This window comes from Otolemur garnettii, unplaced genomic scaffold, assembly GCF_000181295.1.
Source record: "Otolemur garnettii isolate 467f Iridium unplaced genomic scaffold, OtoGar3 scaffold00043, whole genome shotgun sequence".
Classification (NCBI taxonomy): domain Eukaryota; kingdom Metazoa; phylum Chordata; class Mammalia; order Primates; family Galagidae; genus Otolemur; species Otolemur garnettii.
The window spans coordinates 13,175,993-13,193,074 of NW_003852438.1; the positions used below are offsets into that span (position 1 = coordinate 13,175,993).

The following is a 17,082-nucleotide window of genomic DNA, read 5'->3' on the forward strand; positions in this document are numbered from 1 at the left end:
CTCTCAAAGTACTAAAACAATAGTCCAGAAGCAACACGAAAGTCAAGCTGGGATAAAAACAGTGTTTTGAATTTTTAATCAAGCACTTTTACAAGGCCTGTTTGAAAGCAATCTTACGAGAATGACAAGGAACTGAGGAATCTCAGCTGACCACAGATTCAGTAAGAGCCAATAATACAACGTGGTGACATAATCATATAGTCTAGTGGTTCTCAACCTTCCTAATGCCGCGGCCCTTTAATACAGTTCCTGTGGGTCACACGACCCATAGGTTGAGAACCACTGATATAATTCATGAATGTCTAGTATTCTGGTTGAGAAAGGGGCCCCACCCTGATCTGTGTAAGTCAGATGACACCTCAAACATCTTGTCCTGGCACCATAAATCCCTGCTGTCTGTGTGCACCAGGCAGGTGTCCAGGGGGAGACCATCAAGTCTGTATGTCTGATCTGTGCGTGGCTATCTAAATATAAATTAAATTAAAAATTCATGGAGTACTATTCAGCAATAAGAAAAGAAGTGGAGACTTCGCATCTGTTGTGTTTACCTGGATGGAGTTGAAACACATTCTTCTTAGTAAAGTATCACAAGAATGGAAAAGCAAGTATGCAGTGTACTCAGTACTAATATGAAACCAATATATAAACCACTCCATGCCCAAATGAAAGCAAAGCACAGGTATCTCCTAGTGAGGGGGAGGGGAGAGGGAAGGCGGGAGGAAAATTGGTGGGATCTCAGCTGACCTGTGGGACGTGAGGGTGTTCAGCACGCCCCCAGGTGAAAGGCTCCACTACAACTTGAACTTTACCTTAGAAGCAAAAACAACGTAACGTAGACATTCGTACCCTCATAGGAATCTGAAATTTAAAAACAAATACCAAAAACAATTCCATTCTTCAGTCTCACCAGCCACCTTTCACACGTTCGATATTCGTGTGTGCCGTGGCTCCACGTACACAGCAGACACAGGACATTTCCCTCATCACACAAAGTCCTGCCAGATCACACTGGTGGACAGTCCACGTCACACCAGAAATGGGAATGAGAACATGAGCCCCGAGAAGGAAAGGCTTGAAGAAAACCTTTTATTTTAAAGCTTGTATTATTATCATGCAGACAACAGGGCAAAGTCATACTCCCCGGCACCCAGAACCGGGACAACAGGCAGCAGGTGCAGGGGGGCCAGCTCAGCTTAAAAAGAGACTGAAAAAAAAAAAAAAAAAGTCCACGCAATTACAGCTGGTCACTCTGGAAAGGCTCCTCACCAAGAAGGAGCTTTTGTCCCTGGAAGGGCTTCAGGGGATGGAGGTCGGATAACCTTCCTTCCAGGGACTGTTCTATAGAGGAAAAAAAAAAGTCTCTCTCCCGTTACCAGGAATGGGCAGGAACACTCAAAACTAACAAAAAATGGGCCACCACCAGTTACCTTGTGTGGGATCACACAGCTACAAGCGACTAAACTCAAAAGCCATCTGATTTTCTCTAAAATTATTTTCATTTTTCTTCTATTCTATAATAGGTTTTATTATAAAAAGGGGCTAAAATTGCTCATGCATACTAAAACTGGCTGCCCAAGAATGCAGACAATGTTTATCCCATGCCGTCTGGTACTTACAACCTAAACATCCCCTTAATATTCCATTCTGCCTTCAACCTCACTCCAGAGACTCCTCTATCTATTGGGTAAAGCTGTTTGGAGAGGAAGGGAGACAGCCAGGCAGGTGATTTTAAGTGCTAGAAAGGAGATGTTTATATTTATAATTGCCTTTCCTTTCATGTTTTAAATTTAGTACTTAAGCAACTTTCAGCCAAAGAAAGAAGAGGGGTGCTCGTTAGAGCTATTTCATTGTTTTGGTCTCTTCACCAAAGTAGAGTCCTGAACCTCTGGCCTGTGGAAGACAACAGAGAAACCAAAATAAGGCGCAGGAGCAGGAAAAGCACCCAGGCTACGACAGACACAGGCTGAGTCTTGTCATCGCCATCATGAAAAGCAGCTGGCTGGAACGCCACTGCTGTCTGTCCTGGTAGAACACGTCTCACTCGGCACAGAGAAGCCTCTCGGTAGACGCTGTACCTGAGACTTCAAAGCAGCAATCTGAAAGGCCTGGAAGGAATTTGAGGGAGAAAATGGTGTAGATGCAGGATAAATATTGGCACTGCAGGAGTTTTTGAGTGGTGAGCTGTACTGCGAGGTCAGGTCAAGGGAAGGGACTGGGGGCCTTTCATTGGCTTTAAGAAATATCACTGAAAAAAAGTGGCCCAAAGTTCACTATTCTACCAAATCTAAAATGTTACTTAAAAACCAAGTTTTCTAAAGGACAACAATTTGATGTGTATGTGGAAAGGCAGGCACAGAAAGTTAATGATCTATTCTATAAAGTATAATAACTATATATGTATTGATTTGGACCAAGCCAACATTCATTCATCACCCAACAAACAAGGACTGAGTACCTGCCGTATGCCAGGCACTGTGGTGGACGGCAGGGTTACAATGGGGACAAAAACAGACACCCCTGAGTTTCTGTGAAATGACATTTTGGTGGAGAAACAGACATTAAAGAAAATAAACGTACAACCTCAAAAACGTGAGTATCTGTATGATAATAAAGTAGGTATTATAAGAGAGGAGATATACAAGTATACAGGAGGAGAACCAAGTCTGATTCAGAAACAGCTGGGGGAGGCGTATTCTGGGCATGGGGAAAGCAAAGGAAGCTGGCGTAGGAGCAAGCCGGGACATTCAGGAGCTGAGCAGTGATTCCAGAGACTGCTCATGGGCACAGAGGCACAGACCGTCCTTCCTGGGGATTCGCTCTTGACCTAACAGCCCTGGGGAACCACTGAAGGTTTCAGGGAGCCATGCACAGAATGCCAATTTGCATTTCCAATGCATTTGTTGTAAATCGAGGATTAGAAAACTTCCCAAGACCTATTCTGGGGACCAGCTTATGATTAAATGGGAAGATATACCTACAAAAGTGTTTGCCACAAATACAGTTCTGTGTAAACTCCTTTTTATGTGCAAATCATACTTAAACATTTCAAAATCGAATAAAAGGGACAACCTATCAAATTAAGATATTCATGTGTTTATTTTGCAAGACTTGAGCCTCACCAGCTTTACTTCCATTAAATATAGTGTCTGGCTTCTATGTACTGGTGAAGGTTGGAACCTCCTGCTATGGTTTGAATATCTGCCCTCTCTAAAACTCATGTTGAAACGTAATCCCCAATGTAACAAAACTGCAGCTGGGGCCTTTACCAGTGCTTGGATTAACGGGTTAATCCTGGCAAGGGGACCAGTGGCTTGCTAAGAAAGGGGATGTGACCAAGTATGCTCAGCCCTGCTCCACCTCGGGCCTCCGGGCTGAATCCCCTCCACCAAGAAAGCTCTCATCAGATGTAGCCCCTTAACCTTGGACTTCTCAGCTTCCTTAACTATTTAAGAAATATATTTTTCTTTGTAAATAAATAACCCAGGTCCAGGCATTCTGAGATTCAAAAATTTGTTATAAGCAACAGAAACGGACTAAGAGACAGTCTAATACAATGTGCTTTATATGAGAAAAGACAATATCACCCCATTTATCTGTATCAAGATAGCATATAGTTTAGAACGTGTGGACGGAACGTGGTTTGTGTCCCCTGAATCAAAACAAAGCTCCCCAACACCTACAGAAACCTAGGCTCTAATTTTGGCCGAAGCTGCTCCCGAACTTAATTAATATGAGAAACCAATGACCTCTTCTCAAATATTGACTTATAAAGGTTTGGGTTTTAAATGAAAGCTAACAACTATTTAAGACTGTACAGCTACAAAGTTACTCAAATACACCACCACTTCAAAGGTACACTGATGTAATACTGGCCCTCCCTACAGGCAGTTTACCTCTGAGCTGTGAACCCATTAAACTATCAATCTTGCTTTTAAAGTTGAGCAAGATGAATTATTTAAATAAACTCTTATGAATGAAATTCCCACTTCTATGGTACTGGGTTCAGCATATAAATAACAGAGCAGGGCAGATCAGTGGCCGCTAGTTCAAGTCCACCCTGCTCAGACCCACACGTCAGCACCCCATGGCCAATTTGTAAAAGCAGAGATGTGGCCCCAACACACAGCAGGGCTCAGGGCACAGAACAGCTCCAGGCATCTATGGATAACAGGTATTTGTATTTGGCAAGTCAGAACTTTTAATTAGCAAAGCCATATTATTTATGTTTTTGTGGCACTTGAGTTTGAAAATGGACATTGTTTAGTGACTATTCTGGAAATAGAACAGTAGATTCTGTGTTTACGGGAAGTACAGTCATTTCATTCCTCTGCTAAAAAAAAAAAAAAAACAACAGCTGCCTCAATCCTACAAACCACCTGAGCATGAAAGAAGCTTCTGGAATGGACGTGCCAAGTCACCCAGGTTTCCTTCCTCCCCCACCTCACCTGCCTTGGCGCTCCACAGGCACAGGCCAGCTGCGCCCACCCTCCCAGCAGCGCCTCCCTCCCGTGCGCCGTTCGCCATCTGTCTCGGTCCATCTCGCTCAGAGTCCCGAGAGCAGAAGCCAAGAGTTGGTCAACTTTGTCCCTACATGTAGCACACGGTAGGCCTCGTGAGTCCTTCCAACACCTAAATTCCCCTTATAAGTCCGTGAGCCCCCAGGCTACAAATGTCATCCAGTTATTAATTCTAATTGTGCACCCACCGATGTCTCTGGAACCACTTGAAGAGCATAAAAGTTTTCCCCAAATTCACCCTAAATGCAAAGTGCTCTCTCCTTCCCTCATCCATCGCTGCCAGCGCAGTGTTTCTAAGTCCCGCCCTCCTCCTGTGACCCTCCCCACTCAGGAATCCACTCTGGCCCACTGCCTGGCCTGTGCTGCTCGCCCGGCCCACCGCGATGCAACCCCAGCAGCTGCTGCTCGCCCTGCCCAGCCCTTTCATGTACACGGTGCCATCTGATCCCCCTCCGGAACCGCAGGGGAGAGATGGGCAGACATCTTAGGCTGCTTTCACAGATAACAAAGACGACTTAATTAAGTCTCCCTAAGGTCAGACAGGTCATTCGTGTGAGACAAGCCCCAAACCTGTGTGCCCAAGCCCAGCTCAGGGCTCTCTCCCATTCCACCGGCCTGCAGCCCTCTCGTCCCTCACAACCCCGATGAGTCTGAGCCGTGTGCCTGAGACTGTTCCCGACTGCCAAGGGATGGAGCGCTCCGCAAGATGTGAGTCCGCCCTGAAACGAGATGTGAAAAGTGCCACCGGGGGCCACGTGTGCTGCACTTGTGCGAGTTTCAAAACCAGATAGAAGAAACATCGCCAGGCTTCTCAGAATTCTACAGTAACTGCAGGGGCCGCCACATGAATCGCCACCGCTGCCCACCCCGCAGGACTGTCCACTGTATTTCCAAAGTCATCAGCGCCCCGAGGGGGAGTGTGGCGCCCACGTTCCTGCGACCCTGCGGCATCTCCAACCAGGACGCCGCCTGCGGGATGGAACCACGTCTCCAGCATCACTTCCAGGCAAGCAGGAGGGGGAAGCGTCTATCGTCAACACGCCCTTGAAGACCCCTCGAAACACCAGCTTAGTGTTTTATACAAACATGCTTCCTCCATCGCAGAGAACCCAACATGAAAGGTTTCCCGCAGCGCGGAAATAATCACCTGTGTGCGTGCGTGCGTGCGTGTGCACACAAGAGAAGACTCGTGCATGTGTGCCTGCGTGTGCATGTCTATGCGTGCGTGTACGTGGCTGCGTGCGTCTGTACGCATGCGCGCACATATGCGGTCACGGTATTTGGTATTTTGTTTTGCTTTCTGAATTTTTAGTGCACAACCTGATGAAGTAGTTTTCAAGTGTTAAGGGCAAAAGGGCTGTGAACAAGTCATATCTCCAAACACCCAAGTCACCCTCATGAGCTGAGATATTAAAACTTAGCAAGGCAAATGGGAACGGGCTTTAATTTCCCACCTCACAGGTACTCCGGGGAAGGTACTCACTAGGTGGAGTGGGGACATGAATCCTCATGGTACGTAAATTACTTCTCTCGTTCTTTAATTCCGTATTACTGTTGGGAGGCCCAGTGGGCATAACCCCAGCCTCGACACACACCTCTCCTGCCTTCCTGCCTGCAGGACTGGACCTCCTGCACCCCGTGAAAACCAGACACCCCGCCGGCTACACTCTCCCTACACTTCTTCCCCGGCACCTTCCCCCTTCTCACTCTATCTCCTCCTGTATCTTTGTCTTTCTCCTTCCATGAGGCCAGCTCTGTGAGGGCAGGGGTTTGGGCTGTTTTGGTCCCTGGCCCTGGGACAGCACCCTGCACACAGCAGGACCTGGTAAGCCTCTGCTTCCCGTGACCACAACCCAGGCGGCTGCCCAGCTCTCCGAACCCTCCTTCCCCATTTCCTTCAGGGCATTTATCACAAATGGGTGCTGGTTTTTCTCTGAAAGTGTGTTTTACATATTTTTTTCTCTCTCTTCACCAGAATAGAAGCTTCACAGAAGCAGCAGTTTGCTTTGGCACCACTGTGTCCCCAGCACTTCCAAGAGAGCCCGGCATATGGTAGGTGTTCAAGAAATGTGAGCTGAGTGAATCTTCGTTATCATCCTCACAGATCACGTCACCTGTATTCTCTCTCTAGCTGCTCACAACACCCTGGGAGACAGGCACCATTATTCTCATTTCATAGCTAAGAGAAAGACAGGCAACAACTTGCCCAGGTCACGCTTCTGGCAGGGGTGGGACCAGCCAGTTAATCCCAGGCCGTCAGACTTGAGCTCTGCTTCTACACACTGTGCTATGGCCGTCCCTGGAGCTGTGCTGTAGCACGAGGCCTCCTGGCTCCTGGACTGCAGTGTGGCCTAATGATTGCCCCTCCAGCCCATCCTCCTTGACACCTCCAGGCATTCTCTACCAGGGTGACATTTCCACATAGCACATCTGATCACCTCATTCTGCTTTAAATCTCTTTGATAGCCTTCTACTTCTACTAGTAGAACACATGGTGGGGGCCCTTGCAGCACAGGAAATCGATATTTATAGTAACCTCATTATAATGAAGATGTATCAACTCTGGAAAATGACAGACCATAAAGAAGATGATGGACGTGGGAGAAATGCTCTGCCTTTGAGATAAGAAATAAAGTGAAAAGGCTTATTTGATTATGATACTGAACCTGTCAGCACCTCCAGAAGTATTTATGTAGTATCTGATGAGAGTCAGCAGGGTAGAGGGACCTGTGAAATGAACACAGCAGGGCCCCACCCACACCCGCTAGTTTAGCATCTCTAGGGACAGGATCAGGGAATCTACTTGTTAGGTAAGTATTCTTGGTGCCCCAGCATCAGCCACGAACCTAGACTTTTCAACTCCTGGAAAAGGTGAGTCCCTGCATGCTGGGCAACACTGTCAACTATGAGCATTAAGACACACCTAGCTCTGCTTAATAACCAATAAGGCACCTTTGTTCAACAGTAATGCTGCATACCTCAAGCTTCCCAAACCCAGGCCACAAGTTTCAAAAATTGTCCAATGCTTGAGAACAGGACACACTGCACTATGGAAACCAGAACCAGCACAGTGAGGGGTAGGGAGCCGGGGACCTCGATGTCATGGGGCCCTCCAGATCCCAAAGTGCTGCCTCTCAACCGAATCCAAACTGCACAGAGCAAATCCCTTTATTACTTTATTAAAAGGATTTACTCTGAAAATTTTGGATGCAGTCAAAAGGCTGCACTGAAGGATGCAGCAAGCCACGTGTGGCGCACGGCTGCAGGTTCCCCACCCCATCCCTTCCTGCCATGGCTAGAAAACTGTGAGACACCCACACACACACAGACGCCATTCCCCCAGCACACTGGTGGACTTCTAAGCTAGTTCACAGTGATCCCTACAAAGATTACAGGTGAGCTTTTAATAGGATGTCCAGTGAGCATCCACCACCCTCTCAACTTCCCGGCACTTTACCAGGTTTCCCTGACATGATCCAAACTAAATCCACTTGTGGACAGGGGCTGCCATTTGACCCAGTATTAGTTCCTGATTCCTCCAGCGATGGGAAGACGAAGGCTGTGCAGATACCGCCCTCTCTGCACCCAGCCCCTCTGTCTGAGTGGCCCCCACAGCATAGGACGGAGCTCCAACAATAAGCCATAGGGCTAAGATTCCAACTAATTTTTTTTCTATTCTTTGACACAAGTTTTCAAATTAACATCTGCAAACAACCCAGAGAAATGCTTTTCTCTACAAATGTAAAAAAGAAAAAAGAGCCAAAAAAGAAAAAAAAAACCCAAACTTAATAAAAGTCAGACAGTCCTGAAAACTACCCTGCAGGACACGGGATTAACTGCGGGGCTGCAGCAAGTTTCCCATCTGAGTCATGCTATGTGGTTTCACAGATTTTTTTTTTTTTTCTGAAATCTTGGAAATGTATTTAAGAACTGTTTTCAGCTCTGATTATTTTCAAATGCTTCTACATAAAAGAAAAAGTTTTACCCTACACAACTCAGAAACTGATAGGGCTCCAGGAACAATGATTGTGCACGGTGATAGCCAAAAAGGGGCAGGAAGGAGAAAACAACAAACAGCACAAGGAGAAAACCACCAGAGAGGGAACCTCCGAGTGACGACACAGGTAGGCACGGAAGCAATTTTTCACTCTTCGTGTAGAAGGAGCAGGCCCAGCACGTGAATTACCACTCCTGACAGAGTCCAGGTAATCTAAGTAACAAACCCAATCTGTTATTATATGAGATGAACAAAACAGTCACTGGTCAGACGCAGTGACGGCAACAAACGAAAGAGAAGAGAGTGAGACTATTCAGGCTGACGTGATACTTAGCACGCTCTAAAGCGAAGCACAAACAAAATCAGCGTGCAGAAGAGTTCCAATCGTGAAGGTCTCCGACTTCCTAGACGCCATCCTAGCTTTCTAATGAGAAATCACAGCTTTAAAGCACACAGTTACTATGTTATTTATGTTTAATAGACTTTTCTAACTTCCTCCTAAGTTCTTAAGCTTTCAACTCTATGCTACACCAAAGAAGGGTTTCTCTTTCTGTTCTATCCATGTCATGAACCTGCACGGCACACCTTCTCGGCCACGAAGAATGCCAGGGCCCGCAAGCCTCTCGCAAACATGCTGACAGAATCTGCCAATACACAGGGCAAGGGTAGCAAGAATAAAGTGGGGTTTTAAAAAGCCCCATCGGTCAAACAAGAACAGCTGATGATGCTGAAGATGACAAAGCAGCGCTCCATTCAGACCTCAACATTTTAAGCCACTGAGAAAGACAAAACAGGTATTAATGCTAGCATAAAAGTATATACTTTTTAATTCAATGTTTATTTGTCAAATACCAACTGCTTTTTCCTCTATTCCTGTTTCTGATCTTTGGAAAAACTGCATCGGTATCAAATGTCACTTGGTTCTTATTCAAACAGAGGAAAGCAGACAGGGCGGCTGCTCCCCTGACTTAGCTGACCTGGGCCCTTAGTAAAAACAAACCTCTGCCAATCCCCAGATGTAAGCAATTGGGTAGTGATCACTTTAATTAATTGGACAGCTTTCCTGAAATTTACTGTATAATTTCAAGCCCCCCAACACCTTTCCCAGACACAACTAACAATGATGTTTTTTTCTTGTTTAATGCCAGAAAATATTTTTTTTTACCTTCAGTGGCTTAAATATATTTTTAAGGTATTCACCATTAAGATGGTAAATTACTTAAATTTTAGACATGAAACCACTGGCATTCTAAACGCTATCTTTAAAATGCTGAAAGTCAAAATTATTCCACAATCTCAGGGCATGAATATAAACATGTCTTCTGCCTTAAAAATACAGAAAATGGACCACAATTTTAAGTGTATTTGAAAACTCCTACAAAATAGTCTGCAGTAGTATTTCTGACTTCAATCACTGATTGAATTTTAACCATATAAACTGATATTTGAAGTTGATGTTTTTGAACCCTGCTTTTCCACTACAGGCACCACACTTAAAGAGGACACTCCACTGGCTTACTGCCAGCTCTCCTTTCTCCCCACAAAACGACTCCAGTCTTTCTCCACCAGGAACTATGTAATATGTAATCCACAGATCCCATGCCAACCATTGAGCAATGCCAGAATTAAAGTCCCAGTCTACAGAACGTTGATCAAAGTTCACATCTCTCTCTGGGGTGCAGGTGGCTTCTTTCAATCTTGGAGACCAGGTCAGCAACAACAGCAAAGTGTCAAGTGTGTTGTTAAAAGGATAACTGGAAATTTAGCAGTGACAGACATAGAGGTGAGGAAACAAGTTAACCAGTTTTAGAAGTAAAGCCCATCTTTATTATACCCTGAAGGAAGCATTCAAATCGTGCTTGTAAGATCTTCATGCTTATCCCTATGGAACTACCACCCACAGATCCTGCCAACACGCATGCAGAGTTCCACTAACATTCACTTACAAGGAGAGAAGCGTAATATTTGCTGAGACTGGTCCCAGATTCGGAATGGACTCCAATTCATTGTTATTCAGTTTCCTAGAAATGCCAAAGAAAAAATAAAAGGCTCATTAGATCACCTCTCATTCACAGAGGTGAAAATGTTACAAATTATTTAAAGATACCTCCCAAGTTAAAAGTTTTAAATAACTTCTTACAATCCAGATGTTCTTTACAGTTAAAGAGAGTGAGGAATATTTTATGCAAACTTTAGGTAGCCAATAACTAAGACTCACACTTCTCGAAGGCTCGGGAGATGGCTCATGGAACTTGCCTTGATGAAAGATAATCTGTTGTGACTTAAGTCCCTAGGGGAAAACAAAAATAAAATGGTAAGTAGTTTCTAAAAATCATGAATGGTGCTAAATGAATACGCAAGGCAGGGTGGGCTTATGCAGCGTGTCCGTGGACGCTGGGGCCAGCAGGAGAAATAATCAGTCCATTCTGCCCACACGTCAGACGGCAACCAAAACGCCAAACTCAAACATACAAACTCTTAGGACAAAATTAGTTTAGGAGGCTGGCGGGTCCAAACACTCAAATCCCAGAAATGTTTTAAGAGATGTTTTTTGGCACACGGTAAACCAGCTCTTTGTGGACTGAAGTTCTGCCTCTCAGTCCCAGCCCTTTCCATCTCCCCAGACCCCGCTTGATATGATGACATCATGGCTTGAGAAAAGGAGCTAAGTAGACAGGTTGCTAAAACCAAACCCTCTAAAGAAACTTTATTGTCATAAAATGGAGCATCCATGTCCTTATTAAAGTCAAACAAAATAAACCGCTCTGTGCACACATACTTGTTTCTCTGGGTCAAGGCACCAAACTGTTCAAGACGTCACTCTGTGTATACTGAGAGGGTAGGAACAGTCTGAACCGGCTGCTTTCTTGAATTCCCCCAGTCTCAGTATCTAGTAGTACCATGTGTGATTTAAGTCACATTTAAGTTAAGCAGAGGGTACAGAAAGCTGTGAGCTGAGTTCAGTCTTTAAAATAAACCTGCTGCTCACTCAAGAACTCAAGCCTAGTATCAATTTCCTTACTATTAACAACAGTAACAAACTCCTACAAACATAAAACTCTGGGCTAGGAAGTCATCTCATTTAGGGTCCCAAATATGGAACCAAGTTTGGGCACATGTGCTTGGTTATGGTCCCCGTATGTGTCAACACACCATGTACCTTCACCACATATAATGGAAATAAAATGGCTGAACAGGTTGGCTGAAAGCTCCCCACTGAAAGAAGTTATCCAATTCTTACTAAATTAATTCTTTCAATGTTGAGAAAACATTTTTAAGATAGCTAGGCATTGGGGAGGGCACCTGTAGTCCCACTTAGTTGCAAGGCCCAGGCAAGAGGATCACTTGAGTCCAGGAGTTTGAGGTTGCCATGAACTATGATACTGTGGCACTCTACCCAGGGTAAGAGAGTAAGGCTGCTCCCCCCTCAAAAAAAAAAAGAAGAAAGAAAAAAATATATTTTTAAAAGATCAAAGTTTTAGATAACTAAAGTAAACTGGAAAAAAGCGTGCCCCTTTCCAAAAATTAAATAAAAAGAAAAAGGAAAGAAATCACAACCAGAGAACCACAGTGTTACTTAGTGATTAGTTCACAGCTAGAAATCAGAAATGCTTTCAAGCTTTGAGGTTTTGTTTTGAGAATAAACCTGGATTTCTCTATTTCACCTAGAAAAAAAAATCTGCAAAGGTTTTATTTGAAATATGTTTGCCTAAAGACCTACCAGACAGTAACAGACATGAGTAGATTTGTTCTGGTAGAGTTATAACATGAAAAAAAAAAATCTGGCACAGTCTTTAAACTATAAAAATCCTGCAATTACAACCACTGCTGTGCAAGCTCACCAGGCCGGCGGGAGCCAGACACTCTCCCTCCCAGCTCAGCCCAAGTCCATCTGGAGTTCATCAAGAAGCTGTGAGTCCAACAACTCACGTTAGGATTCAAACAAAACCTGTGTGCTTTTAGCACCCCAGACAGTCACAGATCTCCCACATGATTTAAAAAACAACCACGGAAAAGAGTCCTTCACCTGGGAGGTAGGCTGAGTCAACAAGTCTCACTTGCACTTACTCAACTAAAGAAGTGGAACCAGCATCAAACTGTATCCCCTATTGTTTCAGGCTTTAGAATGAAGGGGGGGCATCTGGCATGAACATCTAATACAGGTGATTTTCTTTTTAATGAAAAGACCTAAAACTATTCTCTGTACTTCATTTTAAGGATTATTACATAGAGTATTCCTGAGAGAAGTAAGACTGGGCACTCAGCATTTTCAGCCAGTAATGGGGTTAGATCCCCCAACAAAAGACCTTTAAAAACTGAGAAACTGCCTTCGGGAACCATGTACGTGCCGGGACCACTCCTTCCTCGTCCAGAGCAGGAGCTGGCAACTTCAAATATTTCAGTTATTGCAACACACTTCCATTCCTGAGTTTTGTGTACTATTAAAACCACATTATATGTGGGAGAAAAAAAAGCACCCCTTAAATGACTTTTACTGCTAAATACTTAAAGCTATGAAACTTTTAATGTACCTAAATTCAGATTTAATATAGTTTGCATTGCAGAAATGATTACCTTCCAGTAAAGGATGTCACGTTCTCCTAAATCTTCCCTGTATTGTTTTTACGGGTTTCTTAAATCCATACATTACAACATTCAATACGGCAGACAAATTCTTCATTTTTCAGAGTTCCATTAATGAACATCTTCCCAAAACCCGAAACTTTTTAAAAACTTTTTTTGTGGTGAGATTAATAAATTGGAAAGGTAGTGAGGTAGTGAGGTGTTAACTATTTACCCAGAACCCGGCTGGCCAAATACTCGGTTAGAGAGACATCTCTCTTCCCACATATTAGCAAGCAAATAAATATATATATCAATAATTAATTTGCAGCATTTGGTTTCAGCTATCATTTTCTTCCCTTTAGCATTTGGAAATCTGACTTCCAAGTCCAATTTTAAATGCAAATCCAGCACAGCTTCTTAATCAATCCCACTGGGGCCTGCAGAGCTGCTAATTCAGCAGAAATCTGGAAAGCTGAAAAACAAAAAGCCAGGCTGTAGCTGTTTTAAGACACTAATCCAAAGTGACTCATAAATCAGCCGGCTATGTTCAAGTTTTAGTCTGGAAAATAGAGAAAAACAGCTGTGAAAACCATAAGGACTATTACCTTCACCCCACCCCCATTCTGGTACCGACCTGCAGATTTATACAGGGCCAATTCTAAAAAAGTCACACAGGCAGGCAGAAACACTGAGGAGCCCTGTTGAGAACTCAAACACTTCTATGTGATAAGATATCAACAAATAATTCTGAAATTCCAGTGAGAATTTAATAATATTTGGAGCTCTTGTTGGCAACCTAGCAACTTTTCCCTCTTTTGGCTAAATAACACATTTGAACAAACTCCTTAAGTTCAGACTCTGGAAGCACAAACTACACGTAAACTCAAATCTGCCTTTAAACGTAGTTGTCAGCAAGGTTCAAACAGTTAACTGTTTTAAAAGCCACTTTCATTAAAGTGTCAGAAGTTAGTTTTTGAAAGGAGAATTGAGACTAATATTAGTTTATGGCTCAAATTATTCAACTTTTCACAAACGGGGCTCCCATGGCAATAAATTACAGGCTGAACAGAATAAAGTGGAAAAAAATACATATATGGGTATAGATTTTTATTAAACGAGCAAATTCAACAAATGAAACAAAAGACACTGAACTTTTTCTGAATGGTGCTTTCAAAAACTAGTCCAAAGACAAACTTTTATACTTTTACGTACCTAAAAAAAAGGAAGGTTAAGATAGAGGGAAAACAAGACAGCACTTTTCCACTTAGTTCTGAACTCCGAGACAATGTACTTAAGAGCTTTTCTAATCATGTAAACTTGAAGAAGCAGCTTCCAAAATGCCAAATAATAGACAAGATAAAAACATAATTTCACGTTTCTGTGCTTCTTTGCAAAACAAGAGACCTGTAGAGCTTTAGGCACAAACAAAACAAATGTTTACAATAAAGAATTTAGACCACATGGTTTGGTGACACCTACAAAGATGGGTAAAAGTCACACAAGTACCAGAATGACAGAGCTGTCCAAGGAGTGATCACAGTGGGGTTTCTGACAACAGATTGAGTGCTTATTTATACAAGTGGAACTTATTTTCACATACATTTAAGGAATGTGGACTTGTATTGAGACAATTTACTGCTGGCGGAAATGTAATTAAAGACTGTGCTAACCAAATAAACTCTAATTTGTTTTTAGTGTGCCACCAAATTATCTGCAAAACAAAATCCTAATTAGGTCAGCTACTTTTAAGACAATGTTTAAATAGCTATTGAATCCCTTTTTGGTTAGACTCAACTTCTAATCAAGGGCAACACAGTTATTTTCTAAGACATCTAAATCCACACATACACACACAAAAAACATAAATAAATAAAAATAGACTGCACACCAGCATGATCACAATGGGCCACTTGACATTGAGAAACTCATGAATATAAGTTGGATTAACCCAAGCATTTCTAAACACACCCTAGGAAGCACTGGATTCATTTTCTCTGTCATCCCTCCATTATTCATCCGTGTTCCCCTGCAGTCATTCAAACGTTCAGTTCCATATGTTGTCAATAGAGCTATTCACGTTTCATGAATAAGGCAGCATGACCTCCTCAAGAGGCAATTGAACAGAATTAGCCACGACTAATTGAAAGTCTTCCTGCTTTAGGTTAAAGCCCTTATCTCCTTCTTCAATTGTAATAAAAACTACTAAATAAAACATCCCCAACAAGATTAAGTAACAACCCAATACCCTCTAATTCTACTCTTTTATTAAGTGAAGGCATTTTAAAAACACACTCAAAGAATATGCTGTCTGATGGTGCACAATTCACAAATAAAAAGATATAGATTAGCACAATAATTTTAAAACAGTTTCCTAAACCACCTGACCAAACCTTCTACCACTGTAGGTCTAGAATCTACTACAACTGTTTAAAGAATTTAGAATCTTCACTGCAATTCTGCTAGGCCAAAATCTAAGATTAAGTATTGAACTGCACTTTTACTGCTTTTAAACAGGACAACTACTTAAAAAAAAATTAATACAAGTTTTGATTTGTTTACATTTTACAGCACTCCTCCAATTTTAAAAGTGGAGGGTGGGAACGAACAGAGGAGAGACGACATTGGGAAAGAATCAGCATTACAACTAAATCACAGTTTCTCCCTTGTCCGTCCACGCAGTTGGCAGTGATTTCAGACTTCACAACTAAAATCCAAAAATTTGCATAGCAGCACCCTGAGGTCTCCCCTAAGCCCTCTTGGGCATGCTAAAAACTCCAGAAACCCGCCCCTGCTTCTGAAAACTCCAGTTCCTTTCTCTCTGTATCTACTGATCCGCCCTACAACCAACTTCTTATCGAGACTGGTCCAAGAGGACGCACGTACAGGGTACTAATGTGAAATCTAGCACAGAACAGAAGCACGGCACCATAAACTGGATAATAATGACCAAATGCTGTTGAGAGAACTTCCCAAAGTAAAAGGCACGGGTTTTACCACTGACTGGTTCGGAAAAGAAAAAGAGGCCCGAACCAGTTAGTTACTAAAGTTGAGCCACAAGCTAAAGACTGAGACCGAGAACTGCGAAGTCCGGTTGTGCGCAGCTGCCACCTCCCCCTGCTCGGCCCGGCAGGCGCGCGCATTTGCACACCCTTGGCCAGCGTAAGGCGCAGGGACAGCGACTCTTGGAATTATCAGTGTCCCCCTCGTCTCGCCAAGAGCCCACCTGAGCCGGCCGCTGGGCACGTGGGAAGGAAACTGAGGCCCGGGCAGTTCTTTTTCTAACTCCCCGGGGCGCCGACCGCGACTGGACCCGAAGCCTCTGCTCGGAAAGAAAACCTAGCGTGCCCAGGCCCGAGCAAGTAGACCCTCGCCCGCCCCGGTTTTCCCGACTCTCGGCGGTCCGCTGCCCTCCGCCCGCGGGAAGGATACTCACAGCCTAGCGACCCAGGACGGGAGCGGATCGGGGAGGCGCACCAGCCGCTGGCGACTGCAGTCCAGCAGGTCCCCGAGGCAGCGGCAGGGAGCGGGGCACGGGCGCCGGCCGGCAGCCCCGGAGGGCGGCCCGAGCGCCCCGCGGCCCAGCGCGGCGCACAGCAGCAGCCCCAGGGCCGCCGCGGGCGCACGGAACGTCGGTGCGCCCATCGTGATCCCACGGCCCCCGGCCTGGCCCCGGTCCGCAGCCGGCGCGCCCGGGTCCCGCACCACCTGGCCCCCCGACGGTGGCCGGCCACGCTCCGGGCCGCGCGCGCGCGCTCTCTCAGTCCCAGTGAACTCCTTCTTCTACTCCCGGCCGCGAAGCCCTTTCATGCCCCCGGGCAGCAGGAGGCAAAGCGAAAAGATGGGCCAAGCGTGGCTGAATCAAAACTCTAGCAGCACGCAGCGCCGGAACCCACGCTACCCCGAGAAAGAAACTTTCTCGCCTCCGGCCGCGGCGCCGCGAGGGGGATGCGGGCGGGGCGGGACGCGGAGGGGGCGGGGCGAGGGGAGGCCGAAGGCGCCCAT

At 44.7% G+C, this 17,082-nt stretch overlaps 1 protein-coding gene across 2 annotated transcripts in view; it reads right to left on the minus strand.

Moving 5' to 3' along the window:
- LRIG3 (leucine rich repeats and immunoglobulin like domains 3) overlaps positions 1-16,986 on the minus strand; it is a 57,584-nt gene extending 40,598 nt beyond the window's left edge. Inside the window, exons 1-3 of one of the 2 annotated variants that reach the window (XM_023513616.1) lie at positions 16,514-16,986; positions 10,733-10,804; positions 10,461-10,535 (exon numbers count right to left, since the gene is read on the minus strand). In XM_023513616.1, coding sequence (XP_023369384.1) covers positions 10,461-10,535; positions 10,733-10,804; positions 16,514-16,722 — 356 coding nt within the window. In that variant the 5' untranslated portion in view covers positions 16,723-16,986. The remainder of the gene's footprint in view (positions 1-10,460; positions 10,536-10,732; positions 10,805-16,513) is intronic. The other variant, XM_003790598.3, reaches the window with a different exon arrangement.
- Between the last annotated feature and the right edge of the window lie 96 nt (positions 16,987-17,082).